The sequence below is a fragment of the Capricornis sumatraensis genome, chromosome 4, assembly GCF_032405125.1.
Source record: "Capricornis sumatraensis isolate serow.1 chromosome 4, serow.2, whole genome shotgun sequence".
In the NCBI taxonomy this organism is placed as follows: Eukaryota; Metazoa; Chordata; class Mammalia; order Artiodactyla; family Bovidae; genus Capricornis; species Capricornis sumatraensis.
The window spans coordinates 77,190,836-77,209,151 of record NC_091072.1 but is presented as its reverse complement, the minus strand read 5'-3'; the positions used below and the strand labels follow the sequence as shown (position 1 = coordinate 77,209,151).

Genomic DNA, 18,316 nt, shown 5'->3' with positions numbered 1-18,316 from the left:
ACAAATCTTATGAGATGAACTGAAATATGAAATATAGTATTCAAATAAATAGGCAAGCCACAGAAAACTATATCCAATGATATACTTTTTTTATATACTTTTAAAGCTCAAAAATAAAGCAATGTTATACAATGTATTAGAGATATACACATATACAATAAATTTTTTTAATCAAAAGAATGATACACAACTCAACATAGTGGTTAACTGGGAGGGACAAGAGTCAGGATATGGAAGAGAATATCAAAAGTAGCTTTGAAAAATAATGTTCTGATTCTTAAGCTGGGAAGCATGTTCATGCAGATTTATTTTAAATTATTCATCATTTATACATACTGTAGATATCAAATATTATAAAAGGTAAATATCCCCTAATTTGTCAGGATATTAACAACATAAGCTTCAAAAGATTTTAAAATATGCTATTAAAAGTAGTAAAAACTCAGACACCAATATAATTCATATTTCCAAATAGTAATTAAAACAGTAAGAACATCCTCCTTGACTGTATTTGGTTTTTAAAAAATTTTTATGCTAGGTCATATCTCTGCTTAGGATTAAGATCGTATACATTTATGTTCTTCAACACTAAGTATGTATTTTAAGGATCAGTATGACTTAAATGTTGGAACATATTTTAAGCTTACCATGATAAAAGTTCTCTGTATTAAACAGTAAACACATAATTTTTCAAAATAATGAAGGAAAATTAATTTATAAAGAATTTTTACCCACCTAACTTTTTTTCTTCTGTAAATTAGGAAAAGGCATCTTATTCAATTTTTATAGGAGGAACACCTCAATAAAGTGAGCTACAAGGAGCACAGTTTGAGCACCTGAATGTTTAAAATGGCTTAAGTTAAAGAATTCAGTAAAAGGGAGAGAATAAGAATTTAAAGTTGAAAAGAACTGGAAAATGTTCTCAAGCATTCCCACACATTTCATTAAGAAAGATTAAAAAACAGTCTCCATATGCACATAAAATATTCACACACATTATGGAAACGCCTTACTTTTTCAGTCTGAAGTAAGCCGATGCTCTGTTTGTTGGCAACACTGGATTATATGGATCAGCATCCATGCCTTTGGTGTAGCACTCAATTGCTTCATCATATTTTCCTTGTTTAAAGTATTTATTGCCCTGTAAAAGCATACAAGTCAGATGCACACTGACATAGAATTCCAGAGCTACTTTCTTTCATTATTCATCTCTTCCTATCTCATTAGCCATGTCATCAAGGCTAATGGTCATAGTTTGGACCCAATCCAAGAACCCTGGCAGAAAAATGAGTAAAATACCTAGCATTTAATACTTTTTATTCACAATAACCCATGGAAATGCAACAAAAGAAAGGCATCAAGACAAATTTTAATCTGAAGAGTGCCACCTCTTTAAAAAGCAATATAGCAATATATAACAATAAAGAGACATTTCTCAGGGAGATGTCATATGTTCCAAAATGCAACCAAAGATGGTCTGTGATACGGAGTAGTAGGATACAATATCCATGTCAAGAATCACACGCTGATCTGATTAGTACTTCAGTCTACCACTTAAAGCCCTGGAACAACTCTCTGTACACTCCAAGTACTTTACATATAATAATTCATTTAGTAACACAACCACTCATTGAGGTACAGTAATAATACTAATCTTAATTTACAGCTAAGAAGACTGAATACATACAGGCAATTTAAAAGACCTTGTCACAGGACTTGAACCTAGATAATCTGGTTTCAGAGCATACACCCCTAACCACTATGCTATACTGCCTCCTGATAGGGATATGGCCAAAAACAACGTGAACACCCACTAAATTACACTGTAGAAATCTTGGGGGCCACATGATTTTCTACAAACCCTGCCTACCTGAAGGAACCAACAGCTAACCCAAAGAGTACCTTTTCTTTAAGAGCAAGAGCCTTTTGTGAATCTACATGAATCCCATCTTCTTCTGACTCGGATTCTTGAGACACAGAATCATGGGTACTCTCTTCTTTGTCAAGTTCATCAAGAATACTATCCTGAAATCAAAAGTAGGGGAACAGTGTCATAATTAAATGACCATTAAAAAGAAGATATACTGCCCCCCAAAAAAAAGAACATTCAATAGAACTTAAGTTTTACAACCTAAGGACTTAAAGGCCTATAAAAATAATCCAAATAACCTCTCATTATTAGGAGTTAATCCAGAGAAAAGAATATTCTTATTTAGAAAACCAAGATCCAAACCACTTACATAATCTGACTTTGAACTCATATAAAGTAAACTAAGTTACAAACCAACCCTAAATCACAAACTATTAGCAGTGAACTATTATTGTTTTACATAAGAGAAGTTTGCAATTAACCCAAATCTATGCAACTGCATCCAAAAGCAGGGAAAGGGTTTCATCTAAAAACCTTTTTTTCTTTCTGATTTTTAAAACAACAAAAACTGCTTGCAGAGTACAATTAACTCCTGATTCTCATAGCAACCTATGAGGGTAGATATAATTACCCATGTTTTTCACTTGAAGAAATTGAGCAATAAAAGTTAGCAAACTCACTCAAGGTCACTCAGCTAGAAGTGGCCAAATGAGGATCTGAACCCAAGCCTCCTCCAAGGAGCTCTCAATAACTCTGTTATACTGTTTATCAATGTATTCTGAAATATAGCTGACTATCAAAGAAAATACACAACATGCTCGTCCAGCAATTTCCAATCTCTTTTGACTGAGACATTCCTTTCACGGTAATAAATCATTTCATGGATTACATCAGTATTTTTTTAACTATTTTTTAGTATACATGCATGCAGGCTCAGTTGCTTCAGCCGTGTCCAACTCTTTGCAGCCTCATAGATTGTAGCCCACCTGGCCTCTCTGTTGATGGAGATTCTCCAGGCAAGAATACTGGAGTGTGTTGCCATGCCCTCCTCCAGGGGATCTTCCCGACCCAGAGACAGAACCCATGTCTCATGTTTCCTGCACTGGCAGACAGGTTCTTTACCACTAGCGTCACCATATATAATAAAAGAATGATTTTTAGTAAGAATTTTTTTTTTGCCATGCCATGTGGCTTGCAGAAACTCAGTTCCCCACCCAGGAATTGAACCTGGGCCACAGCAGTGGAAGCTCAGAATCCCAGGCCACTAAGGAATGCCTGAGTAAGAAATTTTAAACCAGTGAGCATTAAAGAGTTCATTAAAGCTCATATAAACAAAAACTTTATTATATAAGTAAAATCCTTTCTGTCTTTTACAAGTTATTACTATTCTAAGTAATTTATGTAAGAAAAAAATTGTTGGTAAATTTTAAAATGAAATAAGATCTATGCTTAGTTTCACTAAATAAATGAATACTAAAAGATGGGACTGAGTGACTTTCCTGGCAGTCCAGTGACTCCATGCTTCCACTGCTGGGCTCAGGGAACTGAGATCCTGCCTGTTGCACAGCACAGCCAAAAAAATTTAAAAAACAACAAAATAACCAAAACAAAACAAAAAGATAGACTGAAATGCAGCTATGGGTTTTAGCATAAAGATTCCAGAAATAGCACCAAAAAAATAAAAAATAAGAATAGAAATACCACCAGCCTATCAATAAGACTGTCCAACCTTCCTACAACTGACACGTGTAGAAAACTAACGGCAGCAGAACGCCAAGGCCACTGCTCACATCTGAACTAGCATGGAGTGGTAAGTAAACAGCTGTATCTTTTACAGATACAATAAAATGACAATGTCAAACAGTGCAGTTCAATCATGAGTGCACTGGCCACACAAAGCAGGAGTTCAATCAATAACTGTTGAATGAGTAAATGACTAGAAAACCACCTCTCTAAGAAATCATCTGACACTGCCTTTCAGGAAAGGGCATTATAAGCACATACCAATTTATGAAAAGGATAAGGCTACATAAAGAAGGGGTAAAGTTACAAAAAATGAATGGTTCCATATTTGGAAACCCTTTGGCAGTATCTTCTGACGCTAATGCATATATAAACTATGACAGAGGCATAGTACTGATGGTAAACACTTCAACTACACTGTGCCTCATGTGCACGAGACCAGAAGCATGCAGAAAGCCAGTCTAGCCTACCTCCTTGAGATTAAGATGGCCCTGCGTTTATCCTCTCACAGCCCTAACCTAAGACCACACACAAAGGCATTCTCTTAACCATTATTCAACAGGTCCTTCAGCCTATTAAAAAAAAAAAAAAAAAAAAAGATCCTGGTAGAGTCTTTCTTTTGTTACACTGTTACTGTCTCAGAATTCTAGCTGTTCAGGGGTTAGACAAGGTGAGGAGGAAGGTGGGTGCAACCATGAATAGACAGCACAAAAGAGATCTTCCTGGTGACGCAGTGGTGGTTACCCAAATCCACTGGTCATAAAATGCCACAGATCTATACACACATTGTACCAATGTCAATTTCCTGGTTTTGATACTGGACTATAGGTAAACAAAGCTTTCCTGGTGGCTCAGACGGTAAAGAATCTGCCAGCAATGCAGGAGACCCAGGTTCAATCCCTAGGATGGGAAGATCCCCTAGAGAAGGAAATGGCAACCCATTCTAGTATTCTTGCCTGGAGAATTCCATGGACAGAGGAGCTCAATGGGCTATAATCCATGGGGGTGGCAAAGAGTTGGACAAAACTGAGCCACTAAAATACATAGTTAAATAAGATGTAACCATTAGCGGAAACTGGGTGAAAAGTTCACTAGACCTCTATGTACTATTGTTGTTTTTTAGTTGCTAAATTGTATCCACCTCTTTTGAAACCCCATGAATGGGTAGCCCACCAGGCTCCTCTGTCCATGGGATTTCCCAGGCAAGAATAATGGAGTGGGCTGCATTTCCTTCTCCAGGGGCTCTTCCTGACCCAGGGATCAAACTCAGCATCCCCTGAACTGTAGGCAGACTCTTTACCACTAAGCCACCAGGGAAGCCCTTTCCATGTACTATCCATGCAAAAAAAAAAAACATAGGAAGAAAAGATTCCAGCTGTTTCAGCCATTATTCACTGAAAGAGGGCCATAGGAGAAAAGTTAATTGAAGAGCTATCTATGTATTTAAGTTTTTATTCCACACAAAATAGTTTATATGAGAAAGACACAAGTCCTAAGGACTTTACATTGTTTTTCATTTAATCCATGACTCTCAACTAACTCCAAGAAAATTTTACTCAAAGACTAAGAAGCACATAATCAGATTAACTTACCACATCAAGTTTTGCCCATGCCTCATAATCATAAGATTTTATCCTGTTTTTTGTGTTTTCATCTTTGGTTTTTTTAGATGACTCTTTAACTTTGCCTTTCTTCTTTTTCCTAAAATTCCCATTTCGAATAGGAGGTAAATTCTAGGAAGGGAAAACAACACGTTTTGAGACAGCTCTGTTACTTTCCTGTGTAACTAGTGATATTTAAAACTCTCACTGAATGATATTTTCAAATAAAAGTAATTTCAGTTTAGTTTTCAAGTGGTTAGAAATATCAATTCATTTCTAATGATAAGCTCATGCCTGAAAATTTTAAATCATCCTTTGACAAATACTGAACATTGTTCAGCCATAAGAAAAATATTACCCAGAAATTTTAATTATACACTTAATTTGCAATCCTAAATTCAAAATTCAAAAACTGCTTGACCTTCAGCCTTAATACAATGATTTAGCAACGGTACAATGGCAAACTAAACTGCCTCCACATTACCAACAGTATGAAAAAGCTGTCCATATCTGAATGCACTGTCTTAAGAAAACTGGTTGAGTCTAGGCACTCTCTGCATTTAGGGCAATACTGTATGTTAATATATCATTAAGTATATAATTATATATGCTATATATACAAGCCTATTTTATGATGCTATTCATTTACCTTAAGAATGATCACATGGTCTTCCTATGGATTAAGCCTTAAAAATGTCCTAATATATTGATAGTTAATACAATTATTACAAAGACTTTTAAAAGTAAAATTTTTCAAAATGTTGGCAGAAAGTAAATCTCTTTAATTAGCATTTCCACAAAACATTTTAAAGGCTGTGCTTTACTTTAAAATAAATAAATGAAGTGTTTCCCTGGATGCTAAAGTAGGAATTTAATTAAGAAATTTACCTCTTCAGGAACACCATTCTGTCTTCTAAGTTCCATATCCTTTTGTTTAATATCTTTCTCCCAGTTTTCTAAATCCCTCATAAAGTCTTGTAACTCTTCTGCATTTTGTTTCACTTGCAGTTGTAATTCAATTGATTTACTTGTTGAAGCCATTATGGCCTGCAGAGTTTTGACCGACCAATCTCTGATAAGAATTAAATAGAATCACTTAGTTTATTTTTTTTGAAACCTAGCTAATTAATGATTTTTACCTCGTCATAAATGGCCAAGATACATGTAAAGAAAGGAACTTAAAATGATGCAGAAGAAAATATCAGTATATTATATTTTAAATGAGTCAGTCAATGTTTGCTGAATAATCAAATGTAAAACAGAAAACTTTGGGCATCCATGCAATGTGAATGAAAGGCAATACGGAGGAAATTACTGAAATTAGCAAACAGCCTATGGTAGCAGAACGGCTGCACATCTCTACAGTTTATAAATTTAGCCAATTACCTTCTTTACTCCTTTTCCTTTCAACATTTACTGAACTTTGGCTATGTAATAAGCCCTATATTAAGATTTAGGGATGCAAAAACAAGACAAGGTCCCTTCTCTAGTGGAGAAGAAAATAATCAAAGTACTGAGTAACAAAATATTATGCTTGGCAGGACTTCTCAACCTTGGGACCACTGATGTTTTGGGCCAGATAATTCTTTGTTGTAGGTCAACTGTCCTGTGCAATTGTAGGATGGTTGGCAGCATCCCCAGCCTCTACTAGCTAGATGCCAGTATTATTCCTTTCCCTCTGGACTATGACAACCAAAAATGTCTTCAGACATTGTCAAATGTCCCCTGGGAAGCATAAAAACCGCTGGCTGAGAACCGCTGTGCTAGAGGCATGTACAGATGCTACAGAATTGACCACAGAGGACAGATACAAATCAGATGGTAGGTTTAAGGAGAGAGTCACCAGAGCTGCTGCAATTTAGCCATGTTTCAAAAGGGGCCAGTCAAGTGCTTAATGTGGAGGAGTGGGCAGGCAGAACGAGGGACTAGGCGGGAGAAGGATGGAAGAGAAGGCTAAGAAGGAGGATGGGACAGATCGTGAAATGCCCGGCCATGAGATGTGACCAATGATCCGAAAGCCACGGGACACATTAAGGTGGTAAAATAAAAGGGACATGATAATTCATTCGACTGAGAAGTTGGGGAGCAGCTACCGCTGCTGCTAAGTCACTTCAGTCGTGTCCGACTCTGTGTGACCCCATAGACAGCAGCTCATCAGGCTCCTCTGTCCCTGGGATTCTCCAGGCAAGAACACTGGAGTGGGTTGCCATTTCCTTCTCCAATGTGTGCATGCATGCTAAGTCGCTTCAGTCCTGTTCGACTCTGAGCGACCCTATGGACAGCAGCCCCCAGGCTCCTCTGTCCACAGGATTCTCTAGGCAAGAATACTGAAGTGGGTTGCCATTTCCTTCTCCAGCTGGAGAGCAGAGAAGGACGCAAAGTCTTAGATTTCTGGTTTGGGAGCCTGGTAAGATTAGTAGTACCATTTTGAGTCAGGAATCATAATTTTAAAAGGAAAAGAGGTTTCAGGATGGCAGAAAAAGTGTAAAAATAGATTTTTTCAGTTTGGCATAAATTGATTTTGAGTTCTTATGAGATGTCAGGACACAGTAAGTAGTTACAGAGGCCTAGAAATGTAAATTCGGGTGTCACTAGCATAACAGCAGAAGCTACAATCATGAGATTTGGACATGTTTAATTACTGTGACAGTGGAAGGGGAGAGAAGAGAAGAGATCTGCAGAACATTAACATCTAGGGAACAAATAGAGGAAGAAATGCCAACACTAAAAATCAGGCAGTGGCATCCAGAGAGCTAGAAGGAAAACCTGGAGTTACTGTCCCAGAAGAGAATTTCCATGAGTTCAAGAAGGCCAAGGAGGTCATATGTGGGAAATAAAGTACATTGTATTTAGTCATTTAAAGATTGTTTAGAGTTCAAATAGGCCATTTTTTTAAGGACAGAAGTAAAATGAGCTGAATAAATGAGATTATATGGCGATTAGTATTTCATCTTTGATAACCTAAAATTGTTCACGAGTAGGGAGGGCAGAGGAACTGAAAAACAAAGTTTAAAAGGATACAGGAAAGTAGATGAGTGATGGGGAAGGTCCCCAGATATGGGGAGGTGAGGGAGAGTAAGGCTGGGAGAGATAGAAGAGATTAGAAAAGGGATTCTCCTAAAAGATGTTTGCAACCGCAAGTAGGTCTACTGACCCCTTAGCCTTGCCTCAGGAACTAAATTTAAGCTTTTTTTCAGGCAGTGCACACGTTTGATCACATATGTATATCTCATTAAAAAGCAAAACTAGTACAATGCTTTGCCGAGGGGCTCAAAGACGTAAATAAAACCGCAGCAAGCCACTGAGATAACGTGGGAGGTAGAAACCTGTTCCATTTTACCCATCATCTTTCCGCTCCCACGGAACCTGCGTCCAGGCTGGCAATCAGAAACTTCCAGCGCCTGAGGGTATCACTTTCATACCCAATATGCGGCCGAGCACTGCATACCCACGACTAAGTGGGGCGGACTCCACACAGGTCTTCTCGGGAGAATGGATCCGCGATCCTGGACGACCGCAAATCGCCGAACGCCCAGAGCAGCAGGGATCGAGGGACCGACAGTAAAGCTGACCGTCCAGGCCCAGATTGCTCCGGGCCAGCCCCTCCCGAAACGCGCTCCCCGGTGCGCCGCTACCTGGACACCGCCGCGCCGCGCCCCCGCGCACGCCCTCGCCCTCGCCACCTCACGCGGGATCATGGCAGCACTCCCTCCTCCCGCCGGGCGACCCCAAAAGCCTCCTCGCTACTGCAGCCCGGGATAACCGCAGGGCCGGCTCACCTCACCAGGCCGTTACCAACCCCGCTCCCACGGCGTCCGACCCGCAGCACCTCACGCCCGGCCCCGCCTTCCTAGACTTTCCCACAAGTCCTCGCGCGCTCTCGCCCCGCCCCCTGGAGCCGGGACAGAGCATGCGCAGAAGGTCAGATATGCTGACCTAGTCTAGAGCATCGACAGCTGTGTTAAGGCAGGGTCTGTGGTTTTGCCTGCTTCCAGTGTGACTGTATTTCACAGTAGGTAATACAAAAAATGCAGGATCATCCTGACTTGCTTTGATTTCCCAAATAATAACGCCTTGAAATATTTCCTTGGATTTTCCTCAATTTTTTCTCTAATATTTGCCTTGCTGTATGTAATGGTATTTTACAATCTTTGTGAGTGTGATAATCATATGAGAAAGTTACCCCTTGTCTACCATGAACAGGCTATGGAAACTGGTAACTCTAGCAATTTTTTTTTTAAGTTCTTATATGCGGCAAACGAGTTTTTCACTCTGACTGCCTTGCACCTTTCAAGTAAACTCTTTCTAAACGAGTCTGGGTCTTGGATGTGTGTCAGTATTAAGATCAGTCATTAGATTTGCCCTAGCCACAAAGCAAAAAAGAATATGAAACTTTTAATATTTCATGCTCCTATTTCCTGAATGAGTGAGCTTTCACTTTTCATAGCAACTCAAATTATAAAACAAAAATAATTTTAAAAGAAGCGAAACAACCTTTCTGTTGAAAGAAGCAAAACTTTCCATTTGAAATAGCCCTCACCGAGGGATGGAACCCATGCCCCCTTCAGTGGAAGCTTGCAGTCCTAACCACTAGACCACCAGGGAAGTCCCAAAGCAACTATGTTTTTAAAAATTAATTCTGACAGAGTCAATTGAGAGAGAAGGGGGACAGCTGGCTGCTCTAGTAAAACATCATAGATTCTCTCACATCTCTCTCTCTCTCTCTCTCAAGTAACATGATAATCAGTTGCTGGGCAAGTATAGAATCAAAGCAAGAGGACTTAGTCAAATAGTCTTGATGGCCCCCACCATCACCTAACCCTGAGGCTTCCACTGTCCTGCAAGAAGCTATGCCTGAATGGCAGCCTTCCTTCTGCAAGGGAGGTTGAAGGATTTTCTTAGCAGTCATGTGCTCATCTAAAAACTAAGAATTCGATAAATAAGGAAGAAGAAACAGAGCATTACTGAGAGCAACCAGTACCCTTTATTAAAGGCCTTATTAAGTATTCATCGAAAGAATAGTGAATAAATAAATTAGTCCATACTGAGAGAAATCCAGGCTCACTGTAACCTTTGGAAAAGGGCTGAATTCTGAAATACTGATTCTGCCACTTACTGAAAATGTGATCTGAATGTATCTGTACATTGAGGCTTAATCTAAATTGAAATGAAGATAAAAATACTACTAGAGTGAGAAAGGATATGTAATCAGCCTACTTGGCACAATTTGGGACATGGTAAGAGCTTAACAAATGTTTCCTGTCCCTCCCTCCTACAAAGGTAAAATCCAGACCCTGGGATTGAATAACTTTCCCCTGCATCTCTGCCTGTCTCCCACTTGACTATCTGGAAGACCTCTGAAGAGGTCTCTAAGGAGCACAAGTTCTAGGTATCAGGAGATAAAGGTTAAGGTTGATAGCAAGGAAAGTAAACTGCTTATCCAAGAGCAAAATGATATCTGTATAATAAGGGTTTATTCATTGGAAGGACTGATGCTGAAGGTGAAGCTCCAATACTTTGGCCACCTAATGCAAAGAGCCAACTCATTAGAAAAGACTGTGATGCTGGGAAAGATTGAAGGTAGCAGGAGAAGGGGATGACAGAGGATGAGATGGTTCGATGGTATCACCAACTCAATGGACATGAGTTTGGGCAAGTTCCAGGAGGTGGTGAAAGACAGGGAGGCCTAGAGTGCTGCAGTTCATGGGATCACAAAGAGTCAGACACAACTGAGCGACTGAACAGCAACCATGATAAGGGAGACAAGAATTATTAGAAGGAATAAGCATGCTGTTTTATTTTGCTTGTCTCACAACAATGGTCATATTATCCCCATTCTGATAAGGACACTGACCTGAATAATTAAGGAATTTTCCCAAATAATTAGCAAATGATGGAGGCTGGTGAGTCAGATCTGGGCAGTCTGACATCAGAGCTGGCCTCTGTGACCCCCTGTTCTGCTGTTCCTAGTCTTGCTCATTTGACAGTGAGCACCCCTGAGGAAGGGTAAGAGGAGGCTGTGTTATCCACCTGTACTCTGTAACTTACCTGAGGCACTCAATTGAGGAGTCTCAGTACCTGGCATTTTCCTAGCATCTGTGGCCTAAATAACATGTTCACAGGTGAGAAGTCTCCTTGTGTCTCTCTGGCACTTCCTCCTCCCTCGGCTTGGTCAGCCTCTGCAACCACAAAAGCTGCATCCAGAGGCACCCTTATGTTCATGGTCGAGGGGCTGGCTATCAGGGCCAGGAACCACCAGTCTCCATTTACCCCCTCATAGGCTATGTGCAATGCTCCTTCCACTTTTTTTTTTAAGACTTTATTTTCTGAGAGCAGTTTTGGGCTTAGATTAAAATTGAGATAAATATACAAAAAGTCTCATGTCTACTCGAAGAAGGTGGTCTTTGCCCCTCCCCCTTTCCTTGGCTATAAAATTGTAGTCTACTTAGTCCTTGGAGCAGAGCTCCCTTGCCTTCATGCTTGCATCTCCTACAAGAATACTATATTAATAAATTTACTTCTTGCCGAAAAAAAGATAAATGTACAGAGATTTGCATATACTCCTTGTCCCCCAAATATGTGTAGCCCTCCCTTTTATCAACATCACTTGCCAGAATGGAAAAAAAAAATCTTTTTTTTACCAAGTATGAACCTACACTGACACATCATAGTCACCCAGAATCCATAATTTAGCTAAGGGTTCACTCTTGGTGTTTGTTACACAGTAGGTTTGCACAAATGACTAATAACTATATATCTATGGTTATAACACCATACAGAGTGTTTTCACTGTCCTAAAAATCCTCTGCGCTGCACATATTCATCTCTCCCCCTCAGCTGCCACCCACAATGACTATTGATCATTTTTACTGTCTCCACAGTTTTGCCCTTTCCAGAATGTCAAAGAATTGAAATCATATAATATGGAGTCTTCTCAGTTTGGCTTCTTTCCCTCAGTAATATGAGTTTCAGATTCCTTACAGAGCTTCGTAGCTCATTTCTTTCTAGCTCTGAGTTATATTCTTTTGTTGGATGCACCACAATTTGTTCACCTGCTGAAGGACATCTTGTTTGCTTCCAACTTTGGGTCATGATGAATGGAGCTGTTAAAAACTTCCATGTACAGGGTTTTGTGTGGGTGAAAGTTTTCAGTTCCTTTCATAGTACAATTGCCAAGGAGTGCAATTGCTGGATCATATGGTAAGAATATGCTTAGTTTTGTTACAGAATCATTAAGCTATCTTCTAAAATGGCTATACCATTTGGCGTTTCCACCAACAATGTCTGAGAGTTCCTGTTCCTCCACATCCTCACCAGCATTTGATGTTGTTAGTGTTCTAAATTTTGACCATTATAACAGATGTGTGTGGAAAATGGTGTGTTTTAATTTCCACTTCCAAAGAATAGCAAGGAGATAAGAAAGCCTTCCTCAGCAATCAATGCAAAGAAATAGAGGAAAACAACAGAATGGGAAAGACTAGAGATCTCTTCAAGAAAATTAGAGATACCAAGGGAACATTTCATGCAAAGATGGGCTCGATAAAGGACAGAAATGGTATGGACCTAACAGAAGCAGAAGATGATAAGAACAGGTGGCAAGAATACACAGAAGAACTGTACAAAAAAGATCTTCATGACCCAGATAATCACAATGGTGTGATCACTCACCTAGAGCCAGACATCCTTGAATGTGAAGTCAAGTTGGCTTTAGGAAGCATCACTACAAACAAAGCTAGTGGAGGTGATGGAATTCCAGTTGCACTATTTCAAATCCTGGAAGATGATGCTGTGAAAGTGCTGCACTCAATATGTCAGCAAATTTGGAAAACTCAGCAGTGGCCACATGACTGGAAAAGGTCAGTTTTCATTCCAATCCCAAAGAAAGGCAATGCCAAAGAATGTTCAAACTACCACACTCAATTGTACTCATCTCACACCCTAGTAAAGTAATGCTCAAAATTCTCCAAGCCAGGCTTCAGCAATACTTGAACCATGAACTTCCAGATGTTCAAGCTGGTTTTAGAAGAGGCAGAGGAACCTGAGATCAAATTGCCAACATCCGCTGGATCATGGAAAAAGCAAGAGAGTTCCAGAAAAACCATCTATTTCTGCTTTATTGACTATCCCAAAGCCTTTGACTGTGTGGATCACAAGAAACTGTGGAAAATTCTGAAAGAGATGGGAATACCAGACCACCTGACCTGCCTCTTGAGAAACCTATATGCAGGTCAGGAAGAAACAGTTAGAACAGGACATGGAACAACAGACTGGTTCCAAATAGGAAAAGAAGTACATCAAGGCTGTTTATTGTCACCCTGCTGATTTAACTTATATGCAGAGTACATCATGAGAAACGCTGGGCTGGAAGAAGCACAAGCTGGAATCAAGATTACCAGGAGAAATATCAATAACCTCAGATATGCAGATGACACCACCCTTATGGCAGAAAGTGAAGAGAAGCTAAAGAGCCTCTTGATGAAAGTGAAAGAAGAGAGTGAGAAAGTTGGCTTAAAGTTCAACATTCAGAAAACTAAGATCATGGCATCTGGTCCCATCACTTCATGGGAAATAGATGGGGAAACAGTGGAAACAGTGTCAGACTTTATTTTTGATGGCTCCAAAATCACTGCAGATGGTGATTGCAGCCATGAAATTAAAAGATGCTTATTCCTTGGAAGGAAAGTTATGACCAACCTGGATAACATATTAAAAAGCAGAGACATTACTTTGCCAACAAAGGTCCGTCTGGTCAAAGCTGTTGTTTTTCCAGTGATCATGTATGAATGTGAGAGTTGGACTGTGAAGAAAGCTGGGTGCCGAAGAATTGATGCTTTTGAACTGTGGTGTTGGAGAAGACTCTTGAGAGTCCCTTGGACTGCAAGGAGATCCAACCAGTCCATTCTAAATGAGATCAGTCCCGGGTGTTCATTGGAAGGACTGATGTTGAAGCTGAAACTCCAGTACTTTGGCCACCTCATGCAAAGAGTTGACTAATTGGAAAAGACCCTGATGCTGGGAGGGATTGGGGGCAGGAGAAGAAGTGGGTGACAGAAAATGAGATGGCTGGATGGCAACACTGACTCGATGGACATGAGTTTGAGTAAACTCCGGGAGTTGGTGATGGACAGGGAGGCCTGGTGTGCTGCAATTCATGGGGTCACAAAGAGTTGGACACGACTGAGCGACTGAACTGAACTGACTAACATTTGAGGTGGAGTATCTTCTTATATGCTTATTTGCCATCTATATATCTTCTTTAGCCTGTTGATGGTTGATGTCTGTTAATGTCCCATTCTTTAATTGGTTGTTGACTTTTTGTGGAATTTCAAGAGTTCTTTTCATGTTTTAGATAACAGTCTTTATCAAATGTGTCTTTTGCAAATATTTTTTCCCCATCTGTGACTTGTCTGCTGATTCCCTTGATATTGTCTTTCCCAAAGCAGAAGTTTTTATTTTTAATGGAAGTATAGTTGATTTACAATGTTTCAAATGTACAGCAAAGTGATTCAGTTTATATATATACATAGACACACATATATGTTCTTTTTCAGATTCTTTTCCTTTATAGGTTAATACAAGATACTGAATACAGTCCTCTGTGCTACACAATAGAGTCTAAATTCTCAATTTATCCCTCCTCCCTCACTTCCCCCCTTGGTAACCATGTTTGTTTTCTATGTCAGACTAGAAACAGACAAAAAGACTGTGAGTCTGCTTCTGTTTTGTAAGTTAGTTCATTTGCATCTGTTTTTAGATTCCAGACATAAGTGATAATATGATTTTTGTCACTGACTTACTTTACTTAGATTGATAGTTTTTAGGTCCCTCTATGTTGCTGTAAATGTCATTATTTCATTCTTCTTTATGAGTAATATTCCTGTGTGTGTGTGTATGTGTGTGTGTGTGTGTATGTGTGTGTGTGTGTGTGTGTGTGTATCACACCTTCTTTATCCATTTATCTGTTGATGGACATATAGGTTGATTCCATGTCTTGGCTATTGTAAATAGTGCTAACATTGAGGTTCATCTTTTCAAATTAGAATGTTTATCTTTTCCAGGTATATGCCCAGAAGTAGGATTGCTGGATCATATGGTAGCTCTATTTTTAGTTTCTTAACAAACCTCCATACTCTTCTCCATAGTGGCTGCACCAGTTAACATTTCTACCATCAGTGTAAAGGGTTTCCTTTTCTCCACACCCTTTCCAGCATTTATTATTTATTGACTTTTTGACAATGGTCTGACTGGTGTGAAGTGATACCTCATTGTGATTTTAATTTGCATTTGTCTAATAATCAGTGATGTTGAGCATCTTTTCATGTGCCTCCTGGCCATCCAGTATGTCTTCTTTGAAGAAATGTTTATTTAGGTCTTCTACCCATCTTCTGGATTGGATTGGGGTTTGGGGTTGGTTTTTTTTATGTTGAGCTGGTTTTGGTTTTGGTTTTTGGTTTTTCTATTGGGCTACTTATATGTTCTGGAAATTAATCTCATGTCAGTAGCATCATCTGCAAATATTTTTCGCCCATTCTGTGGGTTGTCTTTTTGTTTTGTTTATGGTTTACTTTGCGGTACAAAAGCATTTAAGTTTAATTAGGTCCCATTTGTTTATTGTTGCTTTTGTTTCCATTACTCTAGGAAGTGGATCTGAAAAAACATTTCTGCAGTTTATGTCAAAGAGTATTCTTCCTATGTTTTCCTTTAAGCATTTTATAGTAGCAAGTCTTCCATTTAATCCATGTTGAGTTTATCTTTTATATGGCATTAAACAATGTTTAATTCCATTCTTTTATGTGTAGCTATCCAGTTTTTCCCCAACAACACTTATTGAAGAGATTGTCTTTTCTCCATTTCATATTCTTGCCTCCTTTATCATAGATTAATTGCACATAAGTGCGTGGGTTGTTTCTGGGCTTTCTATCCTGTCCCATTGATCTGTTTTTGTGATCTATTTTTGTGCCAGTACCATACTGTTCTGACTACTGTACCCTTAGAGTATCGTCTGAAGTCAAGAAGCATGTTTCCTCCAGTTCAATTCTTTTTTCTCAAGATTTTTTTTGCTATTTGGGGTCTTTTGTATTTCCATACAAATTTTAAAACGTTTTATTCCAGTTCTGTGAAAAAATACCATTGGTAATTTGATAGGGATTGCCCTGAATCTGTACGTTGTCTTGAGTAGTATGGTCATTTTAACAATACTAATTCTTCCGATCTAAGAACATGATATATCTTTCCACTCATGTTGTCTTAAATTTCTTTCATCTTACAGTTTTCAGATTACAGGTCTTTTGTCTCCTTGTTGCTGCTGCTACTGCTGCTAAGTCACTTCAGTTGTGTCCGACTCTGTGCGACCCCATAGACGGCAGCCCACCAGGCTCCCCCGTCCCTGGGATTCTCCAGGCAAGAACACTGGAGTGGGTTGTCATTTCCTCTCCAATGCATGAAAGTGAGAAGTGAAAGTGAAGTCGCTCAGCCATGTCCGACTCTTAGCGACCCCATGGACTGCAGCCCACCAGGCTCCTCCATCCATGGGATTTTCCAGACATGAGTACTGGAGTGGGTTGCCGTTGCCTTCTCCGTGTGTCTCCTTAGGTTGGTTTATTACTAGATATTTTATTCTTTTTGATGTGATAGTAAATGGGATTGTTTCCCTGATTTCTCTAATTGTTTGTTGTTAGTTTATAGAAATGCGACAGATTTCTGTGTATTAAATTCTAACCTGAAGCTTTACCAAGTTCATTGATGAGCTCTAATAGTTTTCTAGTGGCATCTGTAGGATTTTCTATGTTGTCATATCATCTCATCTGCAAATGGTGAACAGTTTTACTTCTTGCTTCCAATTTTGATTCCTTTTATTTCCTTTTCTTCTCTGATTGCTATAACTAGGACTTCCAAAACTATGTTAAATAAAAGTGGCAAGAATGGACATCCTTGTATTATTCCTGATCTTAGAGGGAATGTTTTCAACTGTTTACTTACCACTGAGTATATTAGCTATGGGTTTGTAATAGATGGACTTTTTTATGCTGAGGTATGTTCACTGTGTGCCCACTTTCTGGAGAGTTTTTGTCATAAATGGATATTGAATTTTATCAAAAGATTTTTCTGCATCTATAGAGATGATCATACTGTTTTGTTTTTTATTTATTTAACTGTGCCAGATCTTAGTTGCAGCACACGGGATCTTTAGTTGTGGTATCCACACTCTTAGTTGCAGCATGTGGGATCTGGTTGCCAGGCCAGGGATTAAACCCAGGGCCCTGCACTGGGAGCGAGGAGTCTTAGCCAATGGACCACTAGAGAAGTCCTGATCATGCAGGTTTTATTTTAAGTGTTTATTGTTAATGAAGTATAGGTTATCAGTTTTTCCTTTCATGGATTGTGCCTTTGCTGTTATATCTAAAAAAGCATTACAGTGACTTCCCTGGCAGTCCAGTGGTTAAAATGCTGCACTTCCAACTGAGGGTGTACAGGTTTGATCTTTCTTTTGATTAGTATTATCATGGTATATTTTTCTTTATCCATTTTAAAGTGGATTTCCTGTAGATGGCATAGTTAGGTCTCAGTTTTTGATTCACCCAGACAATCTCTGTTTTTTAATTAGTACATGTAGAACATTGACATTCAAAGTGATTACTGACATAGCTGCGTTAATATCTACCATATTCATTACAGTCTTCTGTTTGTTGCCCTTGCTCTTTGTTCCTAATTATGTCTTCTACTCTTCCTGCCTTTTATGCTTTTGAGTATTTTATATGATTTTATTTTCTCTCCTTTCTTAGCATGTCAGTTATACATATTTTTAACTTCTATAGTGGTTGCCATAGTTTGCAATACACATTTATAACTAATCCATGCCCACTTTCAAATAACACTGTGCCACTACATGGATGGTGTGAGTACTTTATAATGACAAAATAGTTCCTCTGTCCCTTTTACCCACATTGTAGACAGATACTTTACCGTCTGAGCCACCGGGGAAGTCCCCTTTTACCTGTCACAGATAAGTTTATATAATCGAATACATTGTTGCTATTATTATCTTGAATAAACTGTTATCTGTTAGATCATTTAAGTATCATAAAATAAAAGTTTTATCTTC

At 39.0% G+C, this 18,316-nt stretch overlaps 1 protein-coding gene across 2 annotated transcripts in view; it reads right to left on the bottom strand.

Annotated features, from left to right (window-relative positions):
• Nucleotides 1-9,036, bottom strand: part of RPAP3 (RNA polymerase II associated protein 3) — a 33,826-nt gene extending 24,790 nt beyond the window's left edge. For both annotated transcript variants that reach the window (XM_068971103.1, XM_068971104.1), the window contains exons 1-5: nt 8,994-9,036; nt 6,103-6,286; nt 5,206-5,346; nt 1,903-2,025; nt 1,014-1,141 (exon numbers count right to left, since the gene is read on the bottom strand). In XM_068971103.1, the coding sequence (XP_068827204.1) occupies nt 1,014-1,141; nt 1,903-2,025; nt 5,206-5,346; nt 6,103-6,255 (545 nt within the window). In that variant the 5' untranslated portion in view covers nt 6,256-6,286; nt 8,994-9,036. The remainder of the gene's footprint in view (nt 1-1,013; nt 1,142-1,902; nt 2,026-5,205; nt 5,347-6,102; nt 6,287-8,993) is intronic.
• Between the last annotated feature and the right edge of the window lie 9,280 nt (nt 9,037-18,316).